General features: G+C 41.9%; 1 protein-coding gene and 1 pseudogene across 1 annotated transcript; both read left to right on the forward strand.

Annotated features, from left to right (window-relative positions):
- LOC144294237 (steroid hormone receptor ERR1-like) overlaps window positions 1–8,179 on the forward strand; it is a 36,921-nt pseudogene extending 28,742 nt beyond the window's left edge.
- Window positions 8,180–11,125: 2,946 nt separating this feature from the next.
- Window positions 11,126–13,136, forward strand: LOC144294313 (proline-rich protein 23A-like). Its single transcript, XM_077866079.1, has one exon. It carries the CDS (start codon window positions 11,126–11,128, stop codon window positions 11,861–11,863), a length of 738 nt encoding a protein of 245 aa, XP_077722205.1. The 3' UTR covers window positions 11,864–13,136.
- Window positions 13,137–15,983: the final 2,847 nt, after the last annotated feature.

Raw genomic sequence — 15,983 nt, forward strand, 5'->3', positions numbered from 1 at the left:
AAAAGGGAGTGGAGGCCACAGTGTCCCAGTGGGTGATGCTTTTGCTGCTGCTTAATCCAACCCCCTCTCCAGAGGGGGATTTAAAAAGTAAAGGCCCCTCCCCACTTTGTTCCTCTTCTCATTATTTGCATTAGGTATTACTGCTCCCCTTGAAGCAATAACCCTAAGCAGGTATCAGCTTGTGGACCCTTAGAGTGACCATCAGTCCCACCCAGCCACTTCAGGGGGTAGGAAGTACATTGCCTCTATGTCCTGCAGAGCAATAACACTATATTTATTTTCAGGTTTGGCCCAGGAAATACAGGGACATAGGGCAAGGCAGGGCCCAGAGCCCTTGGCTATACAGACTCTATTCTAATGTACATTTGCTGCAAAGAGAAACTACTTTGGTTTTAAACCTTTAGTGAGAAAAAAAATTGTCAAGCTCAAGAAAAAAAAGAGAGAAAAAATAAAAATCATATGATCATTTTGATAGATACAGGAAAAGCATCTGACAAAGTACAACATCCATTCATGATAAAAACCCTCAACAAGATACCTCAACATAATAAAGGTCTTGTATGAAAACCCACAGCAATATCATACTCAATAGGGGAAAAACTAGACCTTTTTTCCTAAAGATAAGAATGCCCACTGTCAGGGCACCTGGGTGGCTCAGTCAGTTCAGTGTCTGCCCTTGGTTCAGGTCATGATCTTCAGTCCCAGACTGAGCTCCACATCAGGCTTCCTGTTCAAGGCGAGTCTGCTCTTTTCTTTCTCTTTTTCTCTCTCTCTCCCCCCACCTCCTGCCTTTCCCACTTCTCATTTTCTCTTTCTCAAATGAATACCTAAATCTTTTTTAAAATGCCCATTATCATCACTCTTTTTTTAATAATAAATTTATTTTTTATTGGTGTTCAATTTGCCAACATACAGAATAACACCCAGTGCTCATCTTGTCAAGTGCCCCCCTCAGTGCTCGCCACCCAGTCACACCCACCCCCCGCCCTCCTTCCCTTCCACCACCCCTAGTTCGTTTCCCAGAGTTAGGAGTCTTCCATGTTCTGTCTCCCTTTCTGATAGTTCCTACCCATTTCTTCTTCCTTCCCCTCTATTCCCTTTCAGTATTATTTATATTCCCCAAATGAATGAGACCATAAAATGTCCTTCTCAAACTTATTTCACTCAGCATAATACCCTCCAGTTCCATCCACGTCAAAGCAAATGGTGGGTATTTGTCATTTCTAATGGCTGAGTTATCATCACTCTTATTCAACATAGTATTGGAATCCTAGCTACAGCAATCAGACAACGAAAAGAAATAAAAGGCAACCAAATTGGTAAGGAAGATTTAAAACTTCCACTATTTTTTTAAAGATTTTTATTTATTTATTCATAGAGAGACAGAGACAGAGAGAGGCAGAGACACAGGCAGAGGGAGAAGCAGGCTCCATGCAGGGAGCCCGAAGTGGGACTTGATCCCGGGTCTCCAGCATCACACCCTAGGCTGCAGGCGGCGCTAAACAGCTGCACCACCGGGGCTGACCAAAACTTCCACTATTTGCAGACAACATACTATATATAAAAAACCCTAAAGACTTCACCAGAAACCTCCTAGAACTGATAAATGAATTGAGTAAAGTCATAGGATACAAAATCAATATACAGATAATCTGTTGCACATCTATACACTAATAATGAAGCAGTAGAAAGGGAAATTTAAAAAATAATCCCATTTATAATTGCATGGAGAATAAAAAACACCTAGAAATAACTTAACCAAGGAGGGGAAATATCTGTACTCTGGAAACTATAAAACACTGACGAAAGAAATTGAAGATGACATAAACAAATGGAAAGATATTCCATGCTCATGGATTAGAAGAATAAATAATGTTACAATGCCTATACTACCCAAAACAATCTACACATTTAGTGTAATCCATATCAAAATACCAAAACCATTTTTCACAGAACTAGAACAAATAATCCTAAACTTTGTGCAACCACGTAAGACTCCAAATAGCCAAAACAATATTGAAAAACACAACTGAAGGTATCACAATTATGGACTTCAAGTTATATTACAAAGCTGTAGTAATCAAAACAATATAGTACTGGCACAAAAATAGACAAATAGATCAATGGAACAGAATAGAAAACCCAGAAATAAACTCACAATTATATGGTCAATTAGTTTTCAACAAAGGAAGAATGAATATACAGTGGGAAAAGAGTCTCTTCAACAAATGGTGTTGGGAAAACTGGACAGCCACATGCAAAAGAATGAAACTGGACTACCTTTTAACACCATACATAAAAATAAACTAAAAATGGGTTAAACACCTAAAAATGAGACCTGAAACCATAAAATCCTTGAAGAGATCACAGGCAGAACTTCTCTGATATTGGCTATAGTGACTTTTTCCAGGCAAGAGAAATAAAAGCAAAAATAAACTATTGGGACTACATCAAAATAAAAAGCTCCTACACATCAAAGGAGACAGTCAACAAAACTAAAAGGCAACCTATTGAATGGGAGAAGATATTTGCAAATGACATATCCGATAAAAGGTTAGTATCCAATATATATAAAGAACTTATACAACTCAACACCCAAAAACAAATAATCCAATTAAAACATGGGCAGAGAAAAAAAAAAAAAAAACATGGGCAGAAGACATGAATAGCAATTTCTCCAAAGAAGATATACTAATAGCCAACAGGCACATAAAAAGATGCTCAACATCATCAGGAAAATCAAAACTACAATGCAATATCCCCTCACACCTATCAAAATGCCTAAAAAAATCAAAAACACAACAAACAAGTGTTAATGAAGACATGAAGAAAAAGAACCCTCGTGCACTGTTGGTCAGAATGCAAACTGGTGCAGCCACTGTGGAAAACAGTTTGGAAGCTCCTCAAAAGTTAAAAGTAACTACAATCCAGTAATCACATTACTGGGTATTTACAAAAACAAAAACAAACAAAACCTAATTCATTCTTATGTTAATTGCAGGATTATTTACAATAGCCAAATTATGAAAGCAGCCTTAAGTGTCCATGGATAGATGAATGGATAAAGATGTATATGTGTATATATCAATATATATACATACATAGTATACATATATAATGAAACATTATTCAGCCATGAAAAAGAATAAAATCTTGCCATTTGCAACAACACAAATGGAACAAAAGAGTATAATGCTAAGTGAAATAAGTCAGAGAAAGACAAATACCATATGATTTCACTCATATGTGGAAATTAGGAAACAAAACAAATGAGCAAAGAAGAAAAAAAAATAGAGACAAACCAATAAACAGACTCTTAACTACAGAGAACAAACTGATGGTTACCAGAAGGATTGTTAAGGCAATTATTCTGTATGATACCACAATGACAGACACGTCAATATACATTTGTCAAAACCCACAGAACCAGACAATGACAAGAATAAACCCCAATGTACACTATGGACTTTGGGTAATAATGATGTGTCAATGTAGGTTCATCAGTTGTAACAAATATAAGTACTGGTGCAGGATATTAATAGTTGGGGAGGCTATACATGTGTAAAGGGAGGTATTCATGAACTGTTCTTACTTTCTGTTCAATTTTTCTGTGAACCTACAACTGCTCTAAAAAATAAAATCTATTATTAAGAAATGTTATAAATATATTCTCTCATTTCCTCTCTTCCTTAAAAGACAGAAGACTGTAAAATGCAATAATTATAACACTATATTATTAGATTCATAACATATATGAATATAATATAGATGAGACTGTAGAATGAAAAAGAAGGAATGATGTTATATTAGAGCAACATTTTTATATAGTATTGAAATTAAGTTAGTATTACTCTCAAGCAGATTGTAGCAAGTTAAGATGCATATTGTGATCCCTAGATCCCAACCACAAAGAGCTCAAAATAATAGGGCTAAAAAGTCAACAGAGAAATTTTAAAATGATACACACAAAAATACCATTTACTTAACACAAAAGAAGTCAAGGAATAGCAGAGGAACAAAAAAAAAAAAAGACAGAAGGAGTTAGATAATAAATATCAAAATGACAAGTGTAAATTCAACCACAAAAATAATTGACCATAAATACAAATATCCCAATCAAAAGGCAGAAACTGTTGGACTGGATTTTAAAAAAAAAAAAAAAAGCAAGATCCAACTATGTGTTGTCTATAAGACACACACTTGAGATTCAAAGAAACAAATGAGTTGAAACGGTAGGAGATATAACACGCAAACAGTAACCATAAGAGAGCTAAGTAACTATATTAACATTGAGGAAAAGTAGTTTTTAAGAATTATTATTATAAGAGTTGTAGCAATGTTTATCTAGATAGGTCTCCTGAGGCAAGGGAAACAAAACCAAAAATAAACTACTGAGACTACACCCAAATAGAAAGTACCTGGGTGGCTCAGTCATTTAAGCATACAACTCTTGCTTTCTGCTCAGGTCATGACCTCAGGGTCCTGGGATGGAGCCCCAGGTGGGTTCCATGCCAGGAGTGGAGCCTGCTTAACCTTCTCTCCCTCTCCCTCTCTCTCTCCACCTCCTCACACCTCTCCCCCTTAGACATGACATGTGAAAGAAATACATGATCCTCACCTGTACCTTACAGGCAAAATAATTAAGTAATTAATTGATTGATTGATTATAATAAATACATACATAATAAATACATAAATAAATAAAATAAATTTTTAAAAGGTAGAGATAGATAGAGGTATATATTTTAAAAACATTATTGGTACAACACACAAAATTGGAAAATGGACTCTTAAAGTATAGCAACCATGTTAAATTTTTCTTAATTTGACAACTATACTAAAGATATACAAGAATATTCTTGTTAGGGGACACCTGGGTGGCTCAGTGGTTGAGCATCTGCCTTTGGCTCAGGTTGTGATCCCAGAGTCCTGGGATTGAGCCCCACAGGGAGCCTGCTTCTCCCTCTCCCTATGTCTCTGCCTCTCTCTCTGCCTCTCATAAATAAATAAGTAAAATCTTTAAAAAAAAAAAATATATATATATATACACACACACACTGAAATATTATGGAGTCAAGAGGCCTAATATATACAATGTACTATCAAATGATTCAAAGATATATATATATATATCTGTATCTCGTGTGGTCTTTGTGAGAGACAGGAAATATAGAGCAAATGTGGCAAAATGTAAAAAGTTAATGAAGGATAAATGGTGGTTTTTTGGAAATATTTCAAAACAAAAGATACTGATATTTCTTTGACATGACATTAATTTCTGAGCAACAGCCAGTATTATCCTTAACAGGCAAACACCAGCAGCATTCCCTCCAAAGTCTAGAACAAAAAAAGGAAGTCTCTTTCCCACTAGTATTTAACATTGTACTGGAAGTACTAGTCAACAGAATTAAAAAGGAGAAAGAAATCAGATGTATAAAATTTCAAAAGACAAGAAGAAGGACACTTGGGTGGCTCAGTGGTTGAGCGTCTGCCTTGGCTCAGGTCATGATCCTGGGGTCCTGGGATCGAGTCCCGCATCGGGCTCCCCACAGGGAGCCTGCTTCTCCCTCTGCCTATGTTTCTGCCCCTCTGTGTCTCTCATGAATAAATAAATAAAAGCCTTAAAAAATAAAAAAGAAGAGAAGAGAAGACATTTGCAGACCATATGATTTTTGTAAACCTAGAAAGCGGGGAAAAAAAAGACAATTTCATAAGAAATCTGAAAGCAAAATTAACATACAGAAATCACTAGAAGGACAGCAGTGGACTGAAGTCTCTGGAGCTGTCCCTGGAGCCAGAGCTGCCATTGTCCCCTCCTCTTCCACTTCCCTTTACAAACAATAAAGGCGTTTGCACTTTAAGATTAAAAAAAATAAAATCAATAAGGGGCTCAGTGAGTTGAAGGGGTACTGGTGACTTGGGCTCAGGTCATTGTTTCATGGGTCTTGAGATGGAGCTCCCCTCCCCTCCAGGTTCAGTGGGGGAGTCTGCTGGAGATTCTTTGCCTCTGCCCTTCCCCTTACTTGGGAGAGGGCATGCTCTCCTGTGAAATAAATAAGTAAGTAAGTAAGTAAGTAAATAAATAAATAAATAAATAAATCTTTTTAAAAAATAAATAAATTTTAAAATTATACATACACAGAGAGAGAGAGAAGGAGAGAGAGAAATCATATAATAGAGAAACCTAAGTGTTTGTTTAAAAAAAAATTGCAATTTAGCTTCAGCTTTAGCCTTTAAAAGGCCATATATCCAAATAACTACTGTCAATTTGGGCATTCTTAAAATAGTAAGGTATTGGGGTACCTGGATGGCTCAGTCAGTTAAGCATCTGCCTTCAGCTCAGGTCATGATCCCAGGGTCCTGGGATGGGAGCCCCAGGTTGGGCTCCCTGCTCAGTGAGGAGCCTGTTTCCATCTATGCCTCTGCTACTCCCTCTGCTTGTGTGTGCATGCTCTATCTCTCTCTGTCAAATAAATAAATAAAATATTTTTAAAACAGTAAGGTATTAATGATTTTATGATAACATTAGGCCATGATCATATCTAATCATTGTAATACCATCAGTAATTGTATAATGCCATTCACCCCTCAGTGATGTGTTCAGAAAGTAAAGATATACCAGAATTACCAGAATTATTTTGAGATGAGCAGAAAGTGAATGGGCCACTATAATTATTCTTCTTCAGGAAAAGACAGAGGAGTTGCTGTACAAGAGATATCTGAAGTCGCCTTTTCCTGTACTTAGACAAAATTTTCAAACAAGATATAGACTCTGGGATGGCATGTTGACGAAGATCTCTTCATAAAAGACAGAAGAGATCATGTATTTTGCAGATAACAATACCAAGGAGCAGTAAGCCCTAACTTATTACAGAAAAATACCCACAATAGTTTGCCATTCCAGGAAGGAAACAAATACCCTATGTTTTGTTTGTAAATACAAAGAGAGTATCTTACCACATCAGTCCTGGATTAGGGATTGGTGGGGAGTGGAAGGGAGAGCTACACTGTTTATATTTTTTTTGAGAATATATTCAGGTATTATTACTTATGTAAATAAAATTTTCTTAAAGCCAGTTATGCATTCTAGAAAGTAACGTAACAGCCGATGCCAAGACCAGTGGCAGGGCACGGAGCATAGGGCTTGGGCCTCCCGGTCTCCAGTCCAACAATGAAGGAGTCGAGTGCCCTGACGCCCAATGCTGAGGAAACTCGACTCTCATTCATGTCCACCTTGCACTTAACTTCCAGTACCCAAGTGACCTCCACTTTTTTTTTCGACTAGGACCTGTCTGTGGCCACCCTGTACCCTGCCCGGAACCTGAAGCTATAGTAGCTAATTCCGCCCGCAGAGCGATGCAAGCATTTTCTGATTGGTTAGACCGTATTGAATGACCCCAAGGAAACCCAATGAGTGGCCCTGACAGTCCCTGGGACTCTTGCAGGAAACTAAAATCAGGCAGTATGGAAGGTATCTGATCAACAAGCCTGAATCATATCATGAATAAATAGATAAAATCTTTTTTAAAAAATTTAAAAAAGATCTTGAGGAGTACTTTCTAACAGATCAGACCCCCTTTTAGGAGGATCATGATGATGATGATGATGATGATATTTTTACCATTTGCACAATGCCTGCTACATGCCAAGCACATGGCTCAAGACGCTGGCAAACAGCACTGACATTGTAAAGTGGGAGAGACAGATTATTAACATAATAAACAGTAAACCGCTACTATTTACTAAGCACTTACTATGTTCCAACAACATTTTTTTTTTACAACAACAGCAACAAAAGCAGCCTTGGGCTTTTATTTAGGAAGAATTGGAAAGCGTTTGGATGTGTCCCCGTTATTTAACAAATAATAACAATGATTATTATACTATCTTGAACAAATACAACACATTGACCCAACGGTCCTTTGGATCCTCATAAAGTGAAATGTTAAGGAAGACAGATTCTCAGTACATGCTCTGAGTTTGAATTTCAGAAACTCTAATTAACTTCCCGTGCCTCAAGAAGGCCGAGGGCAGCAGCAAGCCCCACTGCCTGGGCAAGACCAAGGGCAGGACCCACCCCGACATCCACCGCGACGTGGTGCGCAGGCTGCGCGACTTCTACAGGCCCTTCAACTTGAAGTTTTACCAGATGACCGGCCAGGACTTCGGCTGGGACTGATGGCCCCCGCGGCCCTGGGACCTCCCAACCTGGCTTACATATCCAGAGAGATTATATGTATGTAAAATGTACAGAAATCTATTTTATAATAATTTATTTTTAATTCATAAGCAATTAATTCACTAAGCTGCCTAGCCACACTCTGTAGAGAGTTAGCCTCATGCTCTGTGAACATTCCAAAGTGTTTGCATCTTTTCTTTCCCTCACTATGGATGGTGCTTCCATTTCTTTTTGTGTTTTGTTTTGGAGTTTGTTTTTTGTTTTTTGTTTTTGGGGTTTTTTTTGCCCCTCCCCCGTTCTATTTAAAAAAAGAAGAAAAGCACACAAAAAAAAAAAAAAAAAGAAACTCTAATTAAGGTTCTTAGGAATTTCCTTTATAACAAGTAGTTTTGCCCCAACCCTGCTTAGGAACCAAGAACAAAGGGCTATCTCGACTGATGATTTTCATATAGTGTTCCAGATATGTTTGTCCCTGGGGACCAATTCTCCTTTCAATATATGCTTACAATTTTAACTGATGCCTCTCATTGTCATAATCTTAGGCAGTTCACAGACATGATCTTATAAAAAAAATTGTTCCAACAACATTTTACATACATTATCTCATAACTGCCCAGCAGTAGATGGCATTCTCCCATTTTACAGGTAAGGAAATGGAGGCTCAGAGAAGGTGAAATGACTTGCCCCTCAATCACCGAAGTAGGAAATGGATGACCAGAAGGGGAAATCAGGTGCGCATCTACTCCAGGAGCCCTGCTAACTGTTCTGTCTCAGGACAGGACCATATTCCCTTGGAAGGGGAATTCACAGTGAGGATTCACAGGACCAGGGACAATGATGAGCTGCGAAGTGGACCTGCTTAAGTCAAGTGAGCAGCAGATACCAGGTGATACCAGTCAAGGCCAGGATCCACCTTGCTCAGAGCCCCACTACTGGGCAGGCCAGGAGCCCCACACCCCTCCCTGTGTCCTGGTGAGCTCAAGAGTCGTCATCTGTGCGTTACATCAGGGCACGTCCACTTTCACTCTACTGAGTGGAACTCCCATTATTCCCCTCGCTAGAAATTTCAAGGGCCAACCGCAGTGATTCCTGCAAGCTCCTCCCCACCGACCCCCCAACCACACCACTACCACCATCTTCTACCTGAACACCAGCAGCACAGCAGTGGCTCCTATCACCTGGGACCCTCGGAGTAGCTTCCAGCGGCGTCCACATTCACTCCATGGGGACTGCAGTTTCCCAGCAGCCCGATTTCTCTCCTCCCCTGCCCCTCATCGCACCTCCGCTGCGTTGCCGCACAGTCCTTGCTAGTTCAGGAAGACAGTGCCTCCTGCAGCCAGCAACGCCAGAAACCCCGCCCTAAGAGAAGATGTAGGCCAGCTGTGCAAGGAAAAATCCTGAATGCAGCCCAAGAAGTTTGAGTTTTCTTCATAACCCTGTCACCAACAATCAGGGCCCTGACAGCAGGCATAACCACCCTGCTACCCAAACTTCTCAACCGCTAATAAAAACAGTGATCTTAAACTTCAGTGTAAAACAGAAAAAAAATGTTTTTGGAGGTGCTTACAGAGAATTCCTAGGTCCTATGCTCCAGGAATTCTGATCCAGTAATTTGGGGATGGAGGAAAGCATCTGCATTTTCCACGAATTTGCCAGGGAATGGCAACGCCGCCAAGTCACAAACCACTAGCTTAAATGCCCATTAAGAGAGGTCTGGCTTAAAAATAATTCCATACAAAGGAATGCTACACAGCCCTAAAAATGAAAGTATAAATAGGCCACTTTGTAAAAAAAGTATAAAGTGAGCAATCATTTGGATAAGGCACAGGGGTGGAAGGAAATGTTTTCTCGTCCTCTGTAACCATATTAGGGGTATTACTTATTCCGAAATCAGTGGTGGATGTTTTTTTCTATTAACACTAGAAAACGAGATGACCACACCTTCGTTCTTTGCAGCCACAATGCACCACGCAGATCAAAGTCACTGACGCTGCATCTTAAGTGGGCCTTGTCGTGTCAGACCCAGTTCTACTAGTTCTGGGCTTCTGAGTAAGCGGATTAACGCTCTGCAGGACATTTTCATCATCTGTAAATTGGGCTAAAGATAGATAGACTTCGTGATTGTGTTTTACGTCGAACTAAATAAACTCCGACCACTGATGACGACAGTATAATAATTACTACTGTACAAAACAGATATGTATATTTTAAGTAATAAATTGATCATGCCGGGCCAGCTAGTAACATAAGCAACGCTAATCTTACTTCCCCTCCAGCACCTCTGAAAGGTCCTGACCGGGGTCACCACTTGCGCGCTGACGTAAGGATAAGGACCAAAAACTCCTCTCGCTGCGCAACCGAAAGAAGAGCTCGTCACTTCCGGGGCGGGGCTCCGGGGGGGAGGGCCGTACATCTCCCCATCCTGGTGCAGCTTTCCACTGATGGGAAATGAAACGTAATCACTTTTCCAGCTGAGGTCAACTCGCGCAAGGCCGAGATCTTGACACTGGGAGCCACGCCCTAGGCGGCCCCATCGCTCGGCCTCCTAGAGGCCCTCGGAAGTCTTCCCCTCGCCACAGCCTGGGTCACTGAGGGCGCGGGGCGGGGCCTCGGAAGGGCGGGGCCTCGGAAGGGGCGGGGCCTCGGAAGGGGCGGGGCCTCGCGTGACATTTTGCGACTCTGGTTCCGCCGCGTCCTTTGAAATGCCATTGGCTCAGACCCGTCGGTGTGAAGAACCTGCGATTCCAACGCCGCCCGAGGCCAGGCCCTGCACCGCTGCTCGCGCCACCAGCCCCCGGCCCGCGGGCCTCCCGGGAGGCGCCCCCGGAGTCCCGGGCACTCGGGCCGCGTCGCCCCGCGCCCCCCGCCGCCTCCCCTGGCGTCCAGACCCGGCACCGCGTGCGGGACCCAGGCCCCGGGAGCGCCGCCCGCAGCGCCGGCCCGGGGATGGGCAGCCGGCCCCGCAGCCCCAGCGCCCACCCCGAGCCCTGCTGGGGACCGCCGCGCGGAGGACCCGGCCCGGCCAAGCGCCGCCGCACCCCGGAGCCCGAGGGCCCGCAAGGCATGGAGGGGCCCCCGGCCGCCGGCGCGCTCGCCTCCGTGGTGGTCCTGGCCGCCGGCTCTGCCCTGCAGCTGCTCCTGGACGACGTCGACCTGGTGCTCGAGCCCGAGCCCACGTCGGTCCTGCAGGTGTCCCTCGGGGGCCTCACCCTGCTGCTGGTCCCCGAGGCCCTCCTGCGCGCGGGGGGCCAGGGCCACCCGCCTGCCGGCCCGGAGCAGGGCGCCGTCCCGAGCGCGCCCGGGCACCAAGCCGCCGGCCCGCACGAGGCCCTCTGCGCGTCTGTCCCGGACGTGGCCGCCCAGGAGGAGGCCTGTGCGGAGGACGCCGACCCCGAGCTCCCGCCGCCGCGGGCGGGCCCCACGGCCGGCTGGGCGCCTGAGCTGCGGGCCTGCGCTGGGGGGGTGGCCGGGCCGCGCCCGTGCCCGCGCCCGCGGGCCCCCGGCCCTGGTCCAAAGAGGCTCTCTCCTCTCCGCTACTTCGACCTGGACCCCCACCTCCTGGAGCCCTTCCCCGGCTCGCCACTCCAGCCTCTGCCGCCCTCTCCGAGTCCGGGTCCCCACGTGCGCCCCCAGCGCCCTCCAGGACCCTCCCCCAAGGCCCGGAGACGCCTGTTCCAGGAATGAACGGCTCCCGCAGCCTCTTGCCACCCAGCGAGCACCTTCAGAGAGCCTTCTACCAGCGGCTGTGTGTACATTGCACAACTTGCAAGAATCATCAAGGATAAATAACGGACAGATGCTCATTTGATGCTCTTTTGGCCCAAGTGTCCGTGCTGGTTTATGACAAGCTTGCCATTTTGACTTTTATGGTGGCTGTAGACGCTTTCGGGAAACCTAACAAATAAGTATATGTGGACAGATGTTTGTTGGTTACAAAACAAACACAGAATGAGAAGCAGTGATTGTGTGCCTTCCTTTCTTTAATGAGAATGTTATGAAATATTTTAACTATATTGCTAGGTTGGGGGGATTTTCCCCAAAAGAACCAACTTTTTTCCATTATTTGCTTCCAAAATATTTTTAAGATAATTCTCCTGTGCTGGAAAAGTTTGTAATTCTAAAGACTCTGTGTTTTGATAGTCTAAGATCCTAAATATATTTTGTACATTGTTACTGGCATATAGAAATACTTTGTGATGTTGATCTGGTATCCAGAAAAATTATTTAATTTATTTAATGGCTTATCTGTAGAGTATCTTGCTTAATTAATAAAGACAATAATACTTCCAAAATAATGAGAATATTATCTCTTTTTTTGACAAGCCTCTTATATTTTATTTTTCCTTGGTTTTTTAATTGGCTATTACTCCAATTCCAGGTTCAATAGTATGGTTGATGGGGGCATCCCTATTTCATGGCTTGTATTAATGCAAGTGTTTCTAAATTTTACCAGAAAGCATGATATTTTTCCTGTGCATGATTGGTAGATAGCCCTTATGCTGTTGAAGATTAGTTTTTAGTCTTTCTAATCATGAAAAAAATGTTGGACTTCTGTTTTGTCTATTTGGACTGACTACAAAGGCTTTCTCAAATTATTATAAATGTTGGCAGTTAATTGTATGTATACATAAAATATCTACATGGAACCTTTGGGTCATTGGGTACATACAGAAACCTACCAACAGAGCAAATGGGACCAGACTTGGGGCTTCAAGGATTTTAAAACCTGGATGCCCTCCTGAGTACTTGAGAAAAGAAGGTAGAAAGGGAAAAACAGTAACTGCTGGGTCACTTTAAGGGTTTTTTAAGTTGAATTTTAATGCAAACTCTTCCGTATGCATAGATGACTTTTGTACTTCTTTGTTTAACCTATTAATGGGGTGATATGCACCTCCTAACAATATAATATCTTTGCCTTTCTGCTATTCCATATTATTTGATACAATTCTAATTCTACACTGGGTACTTTTTCTTTGTTTTTGGTTTTGTTTTGTTTTTACAAACAACCATATACATACAACTTCTAATTTTAAAATATCATATTTCTGCAGGCTTACCTGATAACAAAATAAATTATTCATGATAAACTTGATGTCAACAAGATGTTCCTTTTTCTGTTGAACATTAATAACTACAATTTAGATTAGCCAACATGCTTTGCCAGTGTCTTTGCTCACCTTCTGTTCTTGCATTCCACTACTTTATTCTGTCCTGGTGTTTTTTCTTACCAAGGTACCCTCTTTAAAATTCTTTCAGGGGATGCCTGGGTTGCTCAGCAGTTGAGCCTTGCCTTTGGCCCAGGTCCTGATCCTGGAGTCCTGGGGTCCTGGGATAGAATCCTGCATTAGTCTCCCTGCAGGGAGCCTGCTTCTCCCTCTGACTCTGTCTCTGCCACTCTCTCTGTGTCTCTCATGAATAATTGAATGAATGAATGAATAAATAAATAAATTATTTAAAAAATAAAATTCTTTCAGTTGTGGCCTGTGTATAAATCTTAGTTTTGCATGTCTGCAAATATTTCAATTACACCCTCAATCCTGTGTAATATTCTAGTGAGAAGTGGAATTCTAAAATTTGAGGCTCCTAGGTGGCTCAGTCTATTGGGCAATCAACTATTGATCTCATCTCAGTTCTTGATCTTGGGGTTGTGAGTTTAAGACCCATGTTTAAGCTACATAACCCTGATGGGCTACATATTAGGCATAGAGCCTACTTAAAAAAATAAAATAAAATAAGGCCTATACTTTCTCATTACTTTAAAGATATTGCTCTATTATTTGCCTTGCCATGTATTGTTGCAGGTGAGAAGCCTTCTGTCATTTGTATTGCCACTCCTTTGTAGGGATTCTGTTTAGGATTTACTTTAGCATTTTTCTTAACCTTGATATTCTACAGCTTCAATGTGATGTGCTTAGTGGGAGAAATTTTGCCTGCTGCAACTCAATGAGCTTTTTAAATCTGGAGAATTAACTTTTTTAAAAAAATCTCAAAAAGGAATGAGTCATCATCTCTTGGGCCATTGGATCCGTCTCCATTATCTGGAACTTCTAACAGACAAATGGTCATGCTACTTAATCAGTGCTCTTATCCTCATGTCTCTTAGTATCCATATTCTGTTTTTGTGACCTTTATGATAACCCACTTTCTCTCTTAAAATTCACTGATTCTGTCCTTTTATATTTTCAAAATTCTGTTTATGTTCTTTATAAGAGAGTATACATTTCATATGCTGCATTTTTTCCTTTTCAAGACTTCTGATTGTTTTTTTTAATATCTACCTGCCCTTAAAGACATGAACAGAAATCTCACAGAGGAAGACATAACATGGCCAACAAGCACATGAGAAAATGCTCCGCATCACTTGCCATCAGGGAAATACAAATCAAAACCACAATGAGATACCACCTCACACCAGTGAGAATGGGGAAAATTAACAAGGCAGGAAACAACGAATGTTGGAGAGGATGTGGAGAAAGGGGAACCCTCTTGCATTGTTGGTGGGAATGTGAACTGGTGCAGTCACTCTGGAAAACTGTGTGGAGGTTCCTCAAAGAGTTAAAAATAGACCTGCCCTACGACCCAGCAATTGCACTGCTGGGGATTTACCCAAAGATACAGATTCAGTGAAACACCGGGACACCTGCACCCCACTGTTTATAGCAGCAATGTCCACAATAGCCAAACTGTGGAAGGAGCCTCGGTGTCGAAAGATGAAAGGATAAAGAAGATGTGGTCTATGTATACAATGGAATATTACTCAGCCATTAGAAACAACAAATACCCACCATTTGCTTCAACGTGGATGGAACTGGAGGGTATTATGCTGAGTGAAATAAGTCAATTAGAGAAGGACAAACATTATATGGTCTCATTCATTTGGGGAATATAAAAAATAGTGAAAGGGAATAATGGGGAAAGGAGAAAAAATGAGTGGGAAATATCAGAAAGGGAGACAGAACATGAGAGACTCCTAACTCTGGGAAACGAACAAGGGGTGGTGGAAAGGGAGGTGGGCGGGGAGTGGGGGGTGACTGGGTGATGGGCACTGAGGGGGGCACTGGATGGGATGAGCACTGAGTATTATGCTATATGTTGGCAAATTGAACTCCAATAAAAAAATATATCTACCTGCCCTTATTTCACAACTTTTAATCAATGTCATATAAACTTTTTTCTTCTTTAATGAATACCTCCTCCTTTATCTCTAGAAAAATTTAAGCGTTCCTATTTTAAATTATGTATCAATTAGCTCAATAATTGCAACAATTGTGCTTCTAGATCAAAACAATGAATACCTTTCTGCCTTCACCTGGAGAGGACAACAATCTACCTGGACAGTCATGTCCCAAGAGATCACTAGTGCCCCCTCCTACTTTTCCCAGGTCCTCAATCAAGACTTAAAAGATCTAAATTTCCTTTGTGATTTAGTCCAAATACAATGTGTAGATAATCTCCTACTTTGTTCAGAGAACAAGGAAAGGTGTAAAAAGGATTACATTTACTTGCCCCCAGCCTTAGCATAAAAGAAACATAGTTTTAAAAGATAAGTTATAATTTTGCCCAAGTACTACCCTTTATTTAGAACATGGCTTATCTTAAAAAGGAAAAATGGTCTGTCCTGGTAGACTAAAGACCACCCAAACATATCCTAAACCCCTCACAAAGAACAATTGAGAGTGGGATCCCTGGGTGGCGCAGCGGTTTGGCGCCTGCCTTTGGCCCAGGGCGCGATCCTGGAGACCCAGGATCAAATCCCACATCAGGCTCCCAGTGCATGGAGCCTACTTCTCCCTCTGCCTGTGTC

This window comes from Canis aureus, chromosome 22 (assembly GCF_053574225.1).
Source record: "Canis aureus isolate CA01 chromosome 22, VMU_Caureus_v.1.0, whole genome shotgun sequence".
Taxonomy (NCBI): Eukaryota; Metazoa; Chordata; class Mammalia; order Carnivora; family Canidae; genus Canis; species Canis aureus.

What these genes read in the sequence shown, in the direction of transcription:
- LOC144294313 (XM_077866079.1), top strand. Translation starts at nt 11,126, where the DNA reads ATGGGCAGCCGGCCCCGCAGCCCCAGCGCCCACCCCGAGCCCTGCTGG.